This window comes from Oryctolagus cuniculus, chromosome 4 (assembly GCF_964237555.1).
Source record: "Oryctolagus cuniculus chromosome 4, mOryCun1.1, whole genome shotgun sequence".
Lineage (NCBI taxonomy): Eukaryota > Metazoa > Chordata > Mammalia > Lagomorpha > Leporidae > Oryctolagus > Oryctolagus cuniculus.
Window position 1 is genome coordinate 52772080 of NC_091435.1, and position 16741 is coordinate 52788820.

General features: G+C 38.5%; 1 protein-coding gene across 1 annotated transcript; it reads left to right on the top strand.

The window, feature by feature from the left end:
- Nucleotides 1-6313: 6313 nt before the first annotated feature.
- LOC100356311 (olfactory receptor 5H8-like) lies at nucleotides 6314-9196 on the top strand. Its single transcript, XM_017346711.3, has one exon. The coding sequence runs from the start codon at nucleotides 6332-6334 to the stop codon at nucleotides 7259-7261; it is 930 nt and encodes a 309-aa protein (XP_017202200.3). The 5' UTR covers nucleotides 6314-6331; the 3' UTR covers nucleotides 7262-9196.
- The last annotated feature ends 7545 nt before the right edge of the window (nucleotides 9197-16741 follow it).

Sequence of the window (16741 nt, forward strand, 5' to 3'; positions counted from 1 at the left end):
TAATCCAATTAAAAATTGGCAAAGACTTGGACACTTCACCAACGATGACATACATATGTCAAATAAGGATACAAAGACATCTTGAGCTTTAGTAACCATCAAAGAAATGTAGGTAAAAAATTCAATGAGATTCCATGGCCCACCTTTTAAGATGAATGTAATTTAACAGAAGCAGTGCAGAATTATATAAAAAAAATGGCAACTGGGAGTGGTAGAAGGTAATCGTACAAAATTTAGTGGCAACTTAAGTCAAATTTTGGTTCAGTTACCTCCGAACATCATACTATTTTTCCCTTTTCTTCAGAGTACCACAATGACTCCATTTGTATATGCCATTTTATCAATGTATAGTTATTTTTCATAAGCAAAATTCTAAAGAAGGCAGATAAGTGGTGAATAAATCATCCAAAACTATAACCTTTACTGTTCCCCTAACATGTCAGAGGAGGTTAAATTTTAAGAAATAAAGTTGATGCATCCACTCTAATTGCTACAAATAAATATTTTAAATGTTCTTTGACAAGTTCTAATTTTAATGTTCAAAGGGAAAATGTGAATACCTTATAGCTCTATTAAAAAGTATTAAAAAGTCCCTCAGGGAAGGCATTGTATTGCAGCGGGTTAAGCCACTACCTGAAATGCCAGCATCCCATATGGGCACCTGTTCAAGTCTGGGTTACCCCACTTCCAACCTAGCTTCCTGCTAATGCACCTGAGAAAGCAGTGGAGGATGGCCCAAGAGTTTGGGTCCTGCACCTACATGGGAGACCTGGAAGAAGCTCCTGTCTACTGGCTTCAGCCTGCACCAGCAGATGTTGCAGCCATCTGGGAAGTGGACCAGTGGATGGAAGATCTTCTGTTTCTCTCTCTCTCTCCATCTCTGTCTCTCCCTGTAACTCTGAGTTTAAAATAAATAAATAAAATCTTTAAAATGTCCCTCAATCCTTTTCTTTTAAGGTATCATAAAGACAAATATTTCTGATGTATCTTCTGAGTTCTGTATAATCTTGCCTCTGCTGCATCCTCTACCATATCTGGCACCTCTTTGCTTCTCTATTTGCAGGCCAGACATATTTACATTTTGGTTTGCTCCAAAGATCAAAGTTCTTTCTGACAACCCTGGCTCTCCAATGATGAAGGCTCTGTGGATGGCAAATGTCCAGAGGCATCACCTTGTTAGAAATGATGACTTCTCAGCCCTACACCAGAACTGCTGAAATAGAATCTGTGTTTTTACAACATCTGAAAGAAACTCATAGTTATTGATCTTTGGGAAACACAGCTATAAACCACCTCCTCAAAGTCCTTAGTCTTTGCTTTTCCCTTGCTCCTCCCATTGACCTTTGCATAGTAAAATTCTCTTCAGATCTAAGCATTTAGTGAGGGAGTTAAGTATGTATCTGAATTTGAGCTGCAGGTTGTATGAGGAGCCAAATTAGTGTTGACTCCTAAAGGAGGTTATTAGTATTGCTGAAATTATGGTTTGATAAGTTCAGATAAGGGCATACAGAGTATTTAAAACTTGATCAGATTTTGTTACTAAACATGTCATCTGTGGTGGAAAATAGAAGCCGAAAGTGTAACTTTAATTGTTAAAATAGAACATCTACAGTGACTTGAGATATGATTCTAAAGATTGCAATGCCCTATGGGATAATTTGAACTTCTGACACACATCCAAAACTGCAATGCCCAGTAGAACTGCTCCACTTTGTCCTAAAGGAAATCCTTGAGCTGTCTTGGGGGGAATTCAGTTCTTCATTCCTTTCTCCTTGGCAAAGTCCCACAGTTGTACAAGTGGTTGACTCTGATGTGCAAGGTAAATTTATGCACATACACATCCTCAGCTTGGGAAATGAAGCATCCAAAATGAATCAGTGTGCCAGCAATTGCTGCCTATATTATTGTCATTCTTGTAGTATAATTGTGTTTTTTTTCTACTTTATAAATAGAATACTTTAAAAGATTCTTCACAACTTCTTTCAAAATATGGTAAGAGAAATAATTCTATTATATTCACTATTCTCAAAAGAATATTTAAAATTTTGCTTGATTTGTAATAATTTAGGATGTTTACAAGATGTTGAAGTAGGAAGGTAGCAGTGAATATCTATTATTGAATTATATGTATATTTTCACGACTAAAGTCTACATAAGCAAGCAAAATAGCTGTGAGATTGATTTGATTTTTTAACAATGTGTTATTTAAACTTGTTTACCACAATATTTTACAATCTAAAATTTGTGAACCAAAACATTAATTTAAAACTCAGTTGAAAAGATTCAGTCATAGTGATTCTTATATCTCTATGTTGAATGTGATAAAACTCATGTTATTTAATTAAATTCATATTCTGATTAAAAATTTTGAGATATCATTTAACTATTAGCTCCTCTATCCTTTGAGCTGCCTCTGAAAATAATTTGACTATGAATATGTGTATATATGAATATTACTATTTGTATGTATATACATACTCATATATGTAGTATACATATGTGTATATGCTTGTATATATACAGAAATACACAGAAAATGTCCCTCTACTATATTTTTCAGTATTTATAGATTTGAAAATGCTCAAGATTTTCAATTATTTCATGATTTGAGATTGAATGAAAGGAACCCACTCCAAAGCAAAATACATTTAATCACTAGAATTATTAGTTTTGGTTATTTAAATAGCCTGCTTTAGATTTCACTCTTGTCTGAACATTATTCTGCTTAAATGAATTGTAGAAGAAAGTGCTCTCAACCAAATATCTAAAGTAAATCAGTTTTATTCCCTATAATAACAAATGTTAAGAAACTTGTACATACATAAAAAACTTTGAGACAGTATTAATATATTTACAAATTACACAAAGATTGTAAGTAAAATTTAGAATCAGATTTTTCTTCCACATAGAAATCATACAGGAAAATAAGACTTTGAATTTAAGTAACAATAATGAAAAGATTCCCGCAATGCACATCCTTTGAGGCGCTCCAGGGCTTACCCCTAAGCCTCTGAGCCTTTCCTTTGAATTCTCCTTCAGCCTTTCCCTGACACTTCTCTCTCCCTTATTTGACTTGTCTTTCCTGCACTCACCATAGATGTTAAGTTCTTTGCCTATTTCCCTTCCTTTTGTTTTCTTTACACCACCCAAATTTTCCTTTTCACAAATCCTGTCCCTTTTCTCCTCTCACCACTTTCTACTCTTCTTACTTTTGAAAATTTCCTATTAATAAGTCCTACAGAAAAATCATTTTATGTTAGTCTACAGCAGAAAACAAAAGTGTTCTTGGATTGCTGAATTTCACTTTTTCACTGTTGTACAAACTTTTTCCAATTCACTCCTATTTTTAAAAGATTGCTTAATTTGAAAGGGAGACAGACAAGGAAGGAGTGGGGAGAGAAGGGAAGAGAGGGGGAGGGGGAAGAGAGAGAGAGAGAGAGAGAGAGAGAGAAAGAGAGAGAGAAACCTTTCATTTAATGTTTCACTCCCCAAATGTCTGCAACAACTAGAGCTGAGCCAAGAAGAACCAGAGAGCCAGGAACTCCATCTGGGTCTCCCACAAATGGATGGCAGGGTCTCAAACACTGAAGCCATCATCTTCCTCAACCAGGGTGTGCACCTGCAGGAAACTGGATTGGGAACATAATATTCAGAACTCAATAGGCATTCCAATATGGGATTCAGGCACTGCAGGTGGTGGCTCAATCCACAGCATGAAGTGCCCCTTTCATTCACTTCCAGTTTCCTCTTACCTTAATTCTTTCCCAAAAAAAGAAAGTTGTCTTCCTAAAGTCACCAAAATCTCTTAGCCCCATAGTCAGGGACCTTTGCTCACCACTGTCCTACTAGAGGATTTATTTTGGCATGTGGGACTTCACTTCACTCTGTCCTCCTTAGGAATCTTTCCTCTCTTGTGCCTATAACATTCAGTTTTCCAGTTTCCCTCCTGCTTCTCTGATCACTCTGCTCAGTAACTTTTGGGACTTCTCCCTAAACTACCTTTTGTTTGACCCAAAACACTTGCTTGCAACAGAATGAATTCATTCACTAGATATTAGCTTAGAGACATATGGAAGTTGCAGGAATCAGCTGTCAAATGAATAGGAAAAAATAATGCAAAATTGTCCATTAACAACCGAATTCTTGTCCCAATACTAGTTCAGTAAAGGCTGCTATTACTGCTGTTGAATTTTGGGATGTCACAGCTGACATATTTAATGATCAATTCCATCACTGGTGAAGGACACATTTTCTGGAGTTTTGATAATGTTGCCATGGCCACCTTTGCATCCAAAGTCCTTTTCAGTTTTTATTCCTTTTCCAGATTCCAAATTGACAGTGGATTGGTTTGTCTGGCAAAACCTAAGTCAAGTCTCCTCACTCTAGGAGCAAAATGGATGGGAAAGTGAGCATAACTCCAGATATGGTGTTACTCTCTGTCTACACCCAAGATGTATGTAATGGAAAAGATCAGGTGTCAAGTGTCTAGGAAATGACATGTATCCATTTGATCACCTCTATAACCTTCCCAAGTTTCTTTTCTCATCATTCCTCTTTTGCTTTTGTGACGTTCTTCAGTGCATAGGAAATCATATCTGTGCCTTAAACTACCCCCTGCGACTTCCATATTATTATTTTTATTACACTCTAACAGAGTCATAATGCCTTCAGCTACCCCAATGTCTTCCCTATCATTTTTATTATACACTAACATACTGATACTACTAACATCTCTTCTGGATGTTCAGAGGTTGCTCCTTCCACACATCTGCTAAAGAATCCAAATTGTCAACCTCATTTTAAATCACCAGATGACTCCATTTTCTTCCTCTAGCCATTTTTGTTAAATCAATTGTGTCCTGGAATCTTAACTCAATATTGTGACTTTTCTTAAGTCTATTTTCTGGTTATTTAACTCTACATATATTTGCATACATAAATTAGGTACCTCATATGCATTTGAATGATCTGGACAGCATTCAAAAAACTACATATGCCTAGACTTCTTTCTTAACCTAATTAATCTATTTCAATAGTAATATTTCATACTCTATTTTGGCAATAAGCCTTCCCAGACAATCCTCATATGGAATTTGGTTTGAGATCTCCAGAAATAGGAAAAGTTTTCCACTATGATTTTTGACTCCAATATCTCCTCCTTGAAGCCTATAAGACTATTTAATTTATTTAATTTAAAAGATGTTTTACGCTGGCACCGCGGCTCAATAGGCTAATCCTCCGCCTGCGGCTCTGGCATCCGGGTTCTAGTCCCAGTTGGGGCGCTGGATTCTGTCCCGGTTGCCCCTCTTCCAGGCCAGCTCTCTGCTATGGCCCGGGAGTGCAGTGGAGGATGGCCCAAGTGTTTGGGCCCTGCACCCGCATGGGAGACCAGGAGAGGCACCTGGCTCCTGATCAACGCGGTGCGCCATGGAGGGTGAACCAATGGCAAAGGAAGACCTTTCTCTTTCTCTCTGTCTCTCTCTCTCTCTCTCTCACTGTCCACTCTGCTTGCCAAAAAAAAAAAAAAAAAAAGATGTTTTACATGCCAGTCTCCATTTTAAAAGTTTTTGGTATGAGACTGTTGCCTGAGAAATAAACTCCTATTTTTTTTTACTTGCCTTTCAACTCTCATATTCTAAGCTTTAAAAGGATCTTTTCCCTGAACCTTCACTGAATATCAGACGTGAATTTTTTATAAAAATTATTTATTTACCTGAAAGGCAGTGTAACAGACAAAGACAGGCATAGACAGAAAGAGACCTTCCAACTGCTGTTTCACTCCCCTAGTGGCCACGAAAAATGTGGCTGGGAAAGGCTGAAGCTAAGAGTCTGTAAATCCACCTTGTTCTCCCATGTAGGTGACATGGGTCCAAGTACTTGGAGCAGCCTCTGCTGCCTTCCTATGTACATTAACAAGAAGATGAATCTCAAGTTGAGCAGCTGGGACTCAAACTGGAGCCCATATTCAAGAATTGCCAACGTCCAAGGTAGTGGTTAACCCACTGCACCACAGTGCTGCCCCCACCCCCCGCCACAGGATTTTATAAAACCACATTGAAAAGTACCCAGATAAATTCAACACATGCATAAAGTGGCTCTCCTTTAAAAAATCGATTTATTCTTACATCTTCTATGAGCTGAAATAACTAATTTTTCACTTACTTAAATCAGCCTCAAATAGTCTTTGTTATAGATAAATCATTCTGATAACTATAAGGCTTCATTCCAACCCCATCCACACTCATATCCTCCAGTATTAACTTTATAAATCCTAGGTGAATAATCTTGTGACATTTGCTGCATTTCATTTCAGGGGACATCCAGTGAGGACATGGAAATGGAAAATACAACTGTGCTGACAGAGTTTGTTCTTACAGGACTTACGTATCAATCACAGTGGAAAATTCCGCTGTTCTTAGGGTTCTTGTTAATATATCTCCTCACCATCATGGGGAATCTAGGACTCATTGCTCTTATCTGGAGTGACCCTCACCTTCACATCCCCATGTACTTGTTCCTTGGGAGTTTAGCCTTTGTGGATGCTTGCTTGTCATCCACAGTGACTCCAAAGATGCTGATCAGCTTGTTAGCCAGGAATAAGATGATATCTCTCTCAGAATGCATGATACAATTTTTTTCCTTCGGAGTAAGTGCAACCACAGAATGCTTTCTGTTGGCAACAATGGCTTATGATCGCTATGTAGCTATATGTAAACCTTTACTTTATCCAGTGATTATGACCAATGGACTATGCATCCGGCTCTTAGTATTGTCATTTGTGGGTGGCTTTGTTCACGCCTTAATTCATGAAGGATTTTTATTCCAATTAACATTCTGTCATTCCAATGTAATACATCACTTTTATTGTGACATTATACCCTTGTTAAAGATTTCCTGTACTGATCCTTCTATTAATATTCTGATTCTTTTTATTTTGTCTGGCGCAATTCAAGCATTTACCATTGTGACTGTTCTGGTATCTTATACATTTATTCTCTTTACAATCTTAAAAAAGAAATCTGAAAAAGGAATAAGAAAAGCCTTCTCCACATGTGGAGCCCATTTGTTGTCTGTCTCGTTATACTATGGCTCTCTTCTCTTCATGTATGTTCTCCCTGCATCTCAACAAGCAGATGATCAAAATATGGTGGACTCTCTGTTTTATACAATCATAATTCCTTTGTTAAATCCAATTATCTACAGTCTGAGAAATAAGAATGTTATACATTCATTAACAAAAATGTTAAAGGGGAATTTTTAGATTTCACATTACACTGTGTTCCTGTTTTTATTAGAATTATTCAGGTTAGATTTGGGTTTATTCTGGTACATGTTAAAGTATTTTGCAATTGTAATCACCATAGTTTTTTTTAATGATGTAAGTTGTTAGGACTTAATAAACTCCTTAAAATATTTTATATGTTGTGAATGTAATGAAATTTAGCCAAGTGTTCATGGACTAATAGAATAAGAGAATACAAAAGCATTTTATAGGCTTATATATTCTTCAGTATGGTTTTACAAAGTTGTAAATGCTACAAGAGCATAAATCTCATAGCAAGGACTGGAATATGGTTTCTTTGATACTAATATACATGTACTGGGTGTAAATTCATAACACACTTATTCCATGATGGTGGGAGGTTCCTGATAGAATTTGGCCAAATTTCATTTGGCTAGCCATCAAAAGGTTTCTCTTCCTCTCTATTTGGGAAATGGTGGATTTCTCTTCTTGTAAAGAATCAATTCACACATGGTGCAAAGGATTAAATAAAAAGGGAAATGAGAAGGACTAAACTAATGATAGCATGAATAAACTACAGAAGATGCTCTTTTCTTAGTCTGGCTCTATGACTAAGGAAAGGCAAGCTGCTCATTTCTATCTATCATGTCTTCAACAAGCCTTTTAGCTGGGTGTCTACATTCTTCAGCCATTTGAAAAGCTTCACAAATTCTGTTGGGATGAGTATATATAAGAAAATAGATGTGGCTGAATAGGAGGGAAACAGTTTCGATCTTCTCAGAATTAAAAAAAAAAAAGAAAAGAAACTAAGATAAATAAGTACTCATTTAGGAGAATGGACATTTTGATGATATTGATTCTTCCAATCCATGAGCATGGAAGATTTTTCCATTTCTTGGTATCCTCTTCTATTTCTTTCTTTAAGGTTTTTTAATTTTCATCGTAGAGATCCTTAATGTCCTTGGTTAAGTTTATTCCAAGGTATTTGATTGTTTTTGTAGATATTGTGAATGGGATTGATCTTAGAAGTTCTTCCTCAGCCGTGGCATTGCCTGTGTATACAAAGCCTGTTGATTTTTGTGCATTGATTTTATACCCTGGTACTTTGCCAAAATCTTCTATGAGTTCCAATAGTCTCTTAGTAGAGTTCTTTGGGTCCCCTAAATAAAGAACCATGTCATCTGCAAAGAGGGATAGTTTGAGTTCTTCCTTCACAATTTGTATCCCTTTAATTTCTTTTTCTTGCCTAACAGCTCTGGCTAGAACTTCCAGAACTATATTGAATAGCAGTGGTGAGAGTGGGCATCCCTTTCTGGTACCAGATCTCAGTGGAAATGCTTCCAGCTTTTCCCCATTCAATAGGATGTTGGCTGTGGGTTTTTCATAAATTGCTTTGATTTTATTGAGGAATGCTCCTTCCACACCCAGTTTGCTTAGAGTTTTCATCATGAACGGGTGTTGTATTTTATCAAATGCTTTCTCGGCGGCTATTGAGATAATCATATGGTTTTTCTTCTGCAGTCTGTTAATGTGGTGTATCACATTGATTGTTTTGCGCACATTAAACCATCCCTGCATACCAGGGATAAATCCCACTTGGTCTGGGTGGATGATCTTTCTGATGTGTTGTTGCATTCTATTGGCGAGAATTTTATTGAGGATTTTTGCATCTATGTTCATCAGGGATATTGGTCTGTAATTCTCTTTCAATGCTGCATCTTTTTCTGGCTTAGGAATTAAGGTGATGCTGGCTTCATAGAAAGAATTTGGGAGGATTCCCTCTTCTTCGATTGTTCTGAATAGTTTGAGAAGAATTGGAGTCAGTTCTTCTTTAAAAGTCTGGTAGAATTCAGCAGTGAATCCATCTGGTCCTGGGCTTTTCTTTGTTGGGAGGGCCTTTATTACTGTTTCAATTTCTGTCTCAGTTATGGGTCTGTTTAGGTTTTCGATGTCTTCCTGGTTCAATTTAGGTAGGTTGCATGTGTCCAGGAATCTATCCACTTCCGATAGGTTTCCCTGTTTGCTGGCATACAAGTCCTTGTAGTAATTTCTGATGATTCTTTTTATTTCTGTGGTGTCTGTTGTTACGTTTCCTTTTTCATCTCTGATTTTATTGATTTGGGTCTTTTCTCTTCTTTTTTTAGTTAGTTGGGCCAATGGGGTGTCAATTTTGTTTATTTTTTCAAAAAACCAGCTCCTCGTTTGGCTGAGTTTTTGTGATGTTTTTCTTGATTCAATCTGTTGATTTCTTCTCTGATTTTAATTATTTCTCTTCTCTACTAGATTTGGGTCTGGTTTGCTGTAGGTTTTCTAGATCCTTGAGGTGAATTGAAAGCTCATCTATTTGGTGCCTTTCCAATTTCTTGATGTAGGCAGCTATTTATATAAACTTTCCTCTTAACACTGCTTTTGCTGCATCCCATAAGTTTTGGTATGTTGTGCTGTTATCCTCATTTACTTCCAGAAAATTTTTGATTTCTCTTTTGATTTCTTCTATGACCCATTGTTCATTCAGGAGCATGTTGTTCAATCTCCATGTGTTTGCATATGCTCTAGGGATTCCTGAGTTGCTAATTTCCAACTTCATTCCTTTATGGTCTGAGAAGCTGCATGGTATGATTCTAATTCTTTTGAATTTTCTGAGACTTGCTTTATTGTCTAGCACGTGGTCAATCCTAGAGAAGGTTCCATGTACTGCTGAGAAGAATATAAAATCTTTAGCTGTAGGATTGAAAGTTCTGTATATATCTGTTAGATCCATTTGGGCTATAGTGTTGTTTAAATCTACTGTATCCTTGTTGATCTTCTGTCCTGTTGATATGTCCATTCTCCCAAAAGCAATTTATAGATTCAATGGAATACCAATCAAGATACCGAAGACCTTCTTCTCAGATCTGGAAAAAAAATGATGCTGAAATTCATATGGAGACACAGGAGACCTAGAATAGCTAAAGCAATCTTGTACAACAAAAACAAAGGCGGAGGCATCACAATACCAGATTTCAGGACATACTACAGGGAAGTTGTATCAAAACAGCGTGGTACTGGTACAGAAACAGATGGATAGACCAATGGAACAGAATTGAAACACCAGAAATCAATCCAAACATCTACAGCCAACTCATATTTGATCAAGGATCCAAAACCAACCCCTGGAGTAAGGACAGTCTATTCAATAAATAATGCTGGGAAAACTGGAATTCCACGTGCAGAATCATGAAGCAAGACCCCTACCTTTCACCTTACACAAAAATACTCTCAACATGGATTAAAGACTTAAATCTACGACCTGACACCATCAAATTATTAGAGAGCATTGGAAAAACCCTGCAAGATAGAGGTACCGGCAATGACTTCTTGGAAAACACCCCAGAAGCACAGGCAGTCAAAGCCAAAATTAACATTTGGGATTGCATCAAATTGAGAAGTTTCTGTACTGCAAAAGAAACACTCAGGAAAGTGAAGAGACAACCGACAGAATGGGAAAATATATTTGCAAACTATGCAACTGATAAAGGGTTGATCACCAGAATCTACAAAGAAATCAAGAAACTCCACAACAACAAAACAAACAACCCACTTAAGAGATGGGCCAAGGACCTCAATAGACATTTTTCAAAAGAGGAAATCCAAATGGCCAACAGACACATGAAAAAATGTTCAAGATCACTAGCAATCAGGGAAATGCAAATCAAAACCACAGTGAGGCTCCACCTCAGCCCGGTGAGAATGGCTCACATGCAGAAATCTACCAACAATAGATGCTGGTGAGGATGTATGGAAAAAGGGACACTAACCCACTGTTGGTGGGAATGCAAATTGGTTAAGCCACTGTGGAAGTCAGTCTGGAGATTCCTCAGAAACATGAATATAACCCTACCATTCAACCCAGCCATCCTACTCCTTGGAATTTACCCAAAGGAAATGAAATTGGCAAACAAACAAGCTGTCTGCACATTAATGTTTATTGCAGCTCAATTCACAATAGCTAAGACCTGAAACCAACCTAAATGCCCATCAACGGTAGACTGGATAAAGAAATTATGGGACATGTACTCTATAGAATACTATACAGCAGTCAAAAACAACGAGACCCAGTCATTTGCAACAAGATGGAGGAATTTGGAAAACATCATGCTGAGTGAATTAAGCCAGTTCCAAAGGGACAAATACCACTTGTTCTCCCTGATAGGTGACAACTAACTGAGCACCAAAAAGGAAACCTGTTAAAGTGAAATGAACACTAGGAGAAACGGTGACTTGATCAGCCCTCACCATGACTGTTGATGAGCAGCTTAATATGTTATCCCTCTAAGTATTTTTTTGTTTGTTCTACTTAATACTTTTGGTTGAATACTGTAATCAATACACAATTCTTCTTAAGTGCTGAAACTTAACTGAAAAGTGATCGCTGTTAAATGTAAGAGTGGGAATAAGAGAGGAAAGAGATGTGCAATTCGGGACATGCTCAAGCTGACTTACCTCAAACGGTAGAGTTAGAAACATACCAGGGGATTCGAATTCAATCCCATCGAGGTGGCATGTACCAATGCCATCTCACCAGTCCCAGTGATCAATTTCTGTTCACAATTGATCATAATGATAGGACTAAGAACCAAAGGGATCACATCAACAAGAATAGTGTCTGCAAATACTGGCTGATAGAATCAAAAAGGGAGAGAATGATCCAACATGGGAAGTGAGATACACAGCAGACCCATAGAATGGAAGATGTCCTAAACAGCACTCTGGCCTCAGAATCAGCCCTTAAGGCATGCAGATCCGGCTGAAAAGCCCATGAGAGTATTTCAGGCATGGAAAGGCAAGACACTCTGGGGAAAAACAAAAACCTAAATGAAAGATCTCCATGAGTGAGATCCCAGTGGAAAGAACGGGTCATCAAAGAAAGAGGTACCTTTCTCTGAAGGGAGGAAAGAACTTCCACTTTGACCATGGCCTTGTCTAAATATGATTGGAGTCAGTGAACTCAGGGGGCTTCCATAGCCTTGGCAACTCATGACAAGAGCCTAGGGTGATTACTGATGCCATAAACAAGAGTGTCAATTTGTTAAGTCAACAACAGGAGTCACTGTGCACTTACTCCTCATGTAGGATCTCTGTCCTTAGTGTGCTGTGCATTGAGATTTAATGCTATAACTAGTACTCAAACAGTATTTTTCACTTTATGTTTCTGTGTGGGAGCAAACTGTTGAAATCTTTACTTAATGTATGCTAAACTGATCTTCTGTATATAAAGAGAATCGAAATGAATCTTGATGTGAATGGAAGGGGAGAGGGAGTGGGAAAGAGGAGGGTTGCAGTTGGGAGGGACGTTATGTGGGGGAAGCCATTGTAATCCATAAGCTGTGCTTTGGAAATTTATATTCATTAAATAAAAGTAAAAAAAAAAAGAAATAAGTACTCATTTAAAAGTTCCTGGAATGTGTTTTTGACAATGCACGATTTTAATTTCAAAATACAAAATTTAAATAATGTTTAAATGATATATCATACTGCTAAGTGAATGGTGTTCAAAAATGAAGGTGGCAAGAATTTGGAAATTATGTGCCTTCAAAGTTCCTGACTGCCAACTTTCTTCGTAGTTGATACTTTTTAAATATAAGGAGTGATCAGTTTCAGGTCATTCCTGCCTGTCCTCATTCAACCCAAATTCCATGCTCATTCCTACTGATACCACTCAGAACCCCACTCTATAATTCCTCATCTATGTATGTTTTTTTAAGATTTATTTATTTGAAAGTCAGAATTACACACACACACACAGCGGTCTTCCATCTGCTGGTCCACTCCCCAATTGGCTGCTGATCTGAAGCCAGGAGCCAGGAGCTTCCTCTGGGTCTCCCACATTGGTGCTGGAGCCCAAGCACCTGGGCCATCTTCCTCTTCTTTCCATGGCCATAACAGAGAGTTGTATCAGAATTGGGGTAACCAGGTCTCGAATTGGCACCCATATGGAATGTCAGCACTGTGGGCAGTGGCTTTACCCACTATGCCACAGTGCCGGCCCCGACCATACCAGATTTCAAGACATGCTATAAGGCAATTAGAGTCAAAACAGCCTAGTACTGGTATGAAACCAGAGGGATAGACCAATGGAACAGAATAGAAAAACCAGAAATCAATCCAAACATCTAAAACCAACTTGTTTTTGACAAAGGAACCAAAGTCAATCCCCGGAGCAAGGACAGTCTATTCAACAAATGATGCTGGAAAAACTGGATTTCCACATGCAGAAGTATGAAGCAAGACCCTTACATTACACCTTACAAAAAAATCCATTCAAAATCGATTAAAGACCTAAATCTATGACTTGATACCATAAAATTCAGAGGACATTTGGGAAACCCTGCAAGACATGGGCAAATGCCCAACAGACACATGAAAAAATGTTCAGGATCACTAGCTGTCAGGGAAATGCAATTGAAAACCACAATGAGGTTTCACCTCACCCCAGTTAGAGTGGTTTTCTAACAGTAATCAACAAACAACAAATGCTGATGAGGATGTGGGGAAAAAGGTACCCTAATCCATTGTTGGTGGGATTGTAGACTGGTAAAGCCAATTTGGAGGACAGTATGGAGATACCTCATAAATCTGAATATAGACTTGCCATTTGACCCAGCAACCCCACTCCTGGAAATTTATCCCAGGGAAATAAAATTAGCAAATAAAAGAGTTATCTGCACCCCCATGTTTATTGCAACTTATCCACAATAGCTAAGACATGGAACCAACCTTTTTAAAATCCAGTCAACCAAAGACTATAAAAGAAATTATGGAATATGTACACTATGGAATACTACACAGCAGTAAAAAAAAAATGACATGCAGTCATTTACAACAATATGGATGGAGGAGTTCCAAGATGGCAGACTAGGGAGGGAGATTACTGTTCTAGCCCAGGAGAAGAAAGTTTAAAAAACGTGGAGATACTTGTAGTCTCAGGGAAAAGTTAGGGAAAAAACAGCAGAGGAAACTCTACAGAAATTAGAGGGACACAGTGGACCAACATAGAGGGTGTGGGTGCCCATGGCTCAGGACTCCAACATCAGAGAGCCTACACACCAGCTCTGGAAAGTGAGGTGAGACCAGTCCACAGCAGCCCAAGCCACTGGTGAAAAAGTGGCAGGAAGAGCCTAGAGGGAACCAGGCTTGGAGCCCTATGTGGGAAAGTATACCAGCCAAACCAGAGGAGAAGAAAAAAAAAAAAAAAAAAAGGATGGGATGGGCACATTGCTCTCTCTCCAATCACTTTACAAAGGTGTACTGTAACAAGCCAATAAAGTGGGCGCCATTTTGGACATACAGAACATCTGTGCCAGCTCATGTCTGCAACTGGCAAACAGCTGAGCAGAGACTCATGACTCTGGAGGGGAGAAATAACAGGAGGTTAGGAGCTGGTGACTGTGTGAAGCTTCTGAACCAGGACTGTGAAAAAAAGCTAAGGGTGTGTGGGAGGACTCACGATGTGGCTGAGGCTTTGAGCAGTCTCAGTGGGAGACTCCACATGCTTGAGGGTTCCTGGTTACCTGGTGAGAGACATTGGTGGGGAATCTGAACTTGCTCTGAGGGCTGCACAGATCCTTTGTGTGGTCCTTGGAACAGAACAAAACTAGTAGGAGAAAAGAAATAATTAAAATTAGAGAAGAAATAAACAAAATTGAAACAAAAAAATACAAAGATCAGCAAAAAGAAGAGCTGGTTTTTAGAAAAAAATGAACAAATTGACACACTATTGAGCCAACTAACCAAAAAAAGGGAAGGAAGACTCAAATCAATGAAATTAGAGATGAAAAAGGAAATGTAACAGAGGCACCACAGAAATAAGAAGATTATCAGAAATTACCACAACGAACTGTGTGCTAAAAACTGGGAAATCTAGAAGAAAAACATAGATTCAAGGACACATAAAACTTTCCTAAATTGAGCCATGAAGACATAGAAATCTAAACAGACCCATTACCAAGATGGAAATTGAATCAGTAATAAAGACCCTCCCAATGAGCAAAAGTCCAGGACCAGATGGTTTCACTGCTAAATTCTACCAGACATTTTTAATTAATTAATTATTTTTTAAGGAATATGAATTTCATATGTACTACTTTAGGAATACAGTTTTATTTATTTATTTATTTATTTTTTTGACAGGCAGAGTGGACAGTGAGAGAGAGAGAGACAGAGAGGTAGGTCTTCCTTTTGCCGTTGGCTCACCCTCCAATGGCTGCCACTGCCAGCGTGCTGCGGCCAGCGCACCACACTGATTTGATGGCAGGAGCCAGGTACTTCTCCTGGTCTCCCATGGGTGCAGGGCCCAAGCACTTGGGCCATCCTCCACTGCACTCCCTGGCCACAGCAGAGAGCTGGCCTGGAAGAGGGGCAACCGGGACAGAATCCGGCGCCCCGACCGGGACTAGAACCCAGTGTGCAGGTGCCGCAAGGCAGAGGATTTAGCCTAGTGAGCTGCGGTGCCTGCCAGGAATATAGTTATTCTTCCCAACATGCCCACCTTGCCACCCACACTCCCACACCTCCTTCTCCTCCCTCTCCCCCTCCCAGTACCATTTTCCATTATGATTCATTTTCAATATAACTTTGTACACATAAGACCAACTGTATACTAGATAAGAATTTCAACAATTTGCACACACACAAAAAAACCATTTGAGAGCAAGTATCACAGTTAACTCTCATAATACAGCTCATCAAGGTCAGAGTTCCTGCATGAGGAGTTAGTGCAAAGTGACTCCTGTTGTTAATTTAACAATTAACACTCATATACGATGTCAGTGACCACTCAAGGGTCTTGCCATAAGCTGCCTAGGCTATGGAAGTTTTTGATCCACAAACTCCATAAGTATTTAGACAAGGACATAAGAAAACTGGAGTTCTCTCCTCCTTTTAGAGAAAAGTTCTTCCTTCTTTGATGGCCACTTCTTTACTTTGGGATCTCATTCACAGAGATCCTTTATGTAGAATATTTTTCCCCAGTGTCTTGGCTTTCCATGCATGAAATACTCTCATGGACTTTTCAGCCAGACCAGGAAGCCTTAAGTGCTGATTCAGAGGTAAGAATGTTACTTAAAGCAATTGTCATCCTCTGAGTCTGCTGTGTTGACTGCTTCCCATGTTGGAACATTCTCTCCTTTTAATTCTATTATAATTACCTGACACTTGATCCTATTTATATGGCCACTTTAAAACTTAACCCTATTTAGATGTTCACTTTTTTTTTAACTTTTATTTAATGAATATAAATTTCCAAAGTACGACTTATGGATTACAATGGCTTCCCCCCATACCGTCCCTCCCACCCACAACCCTCCCCTTTCCCACTCCCTCTCCCCTTCCATTCATATCAAGATTCATTTTCGATTATCTTAATATACAGAAGATCAGCTTAGTATACATTAAGTAAGGATTTCAACAGTTTGCTCCCACACAGAAACATAAAGTGAAAAGTAATAGATGATTTTTTTT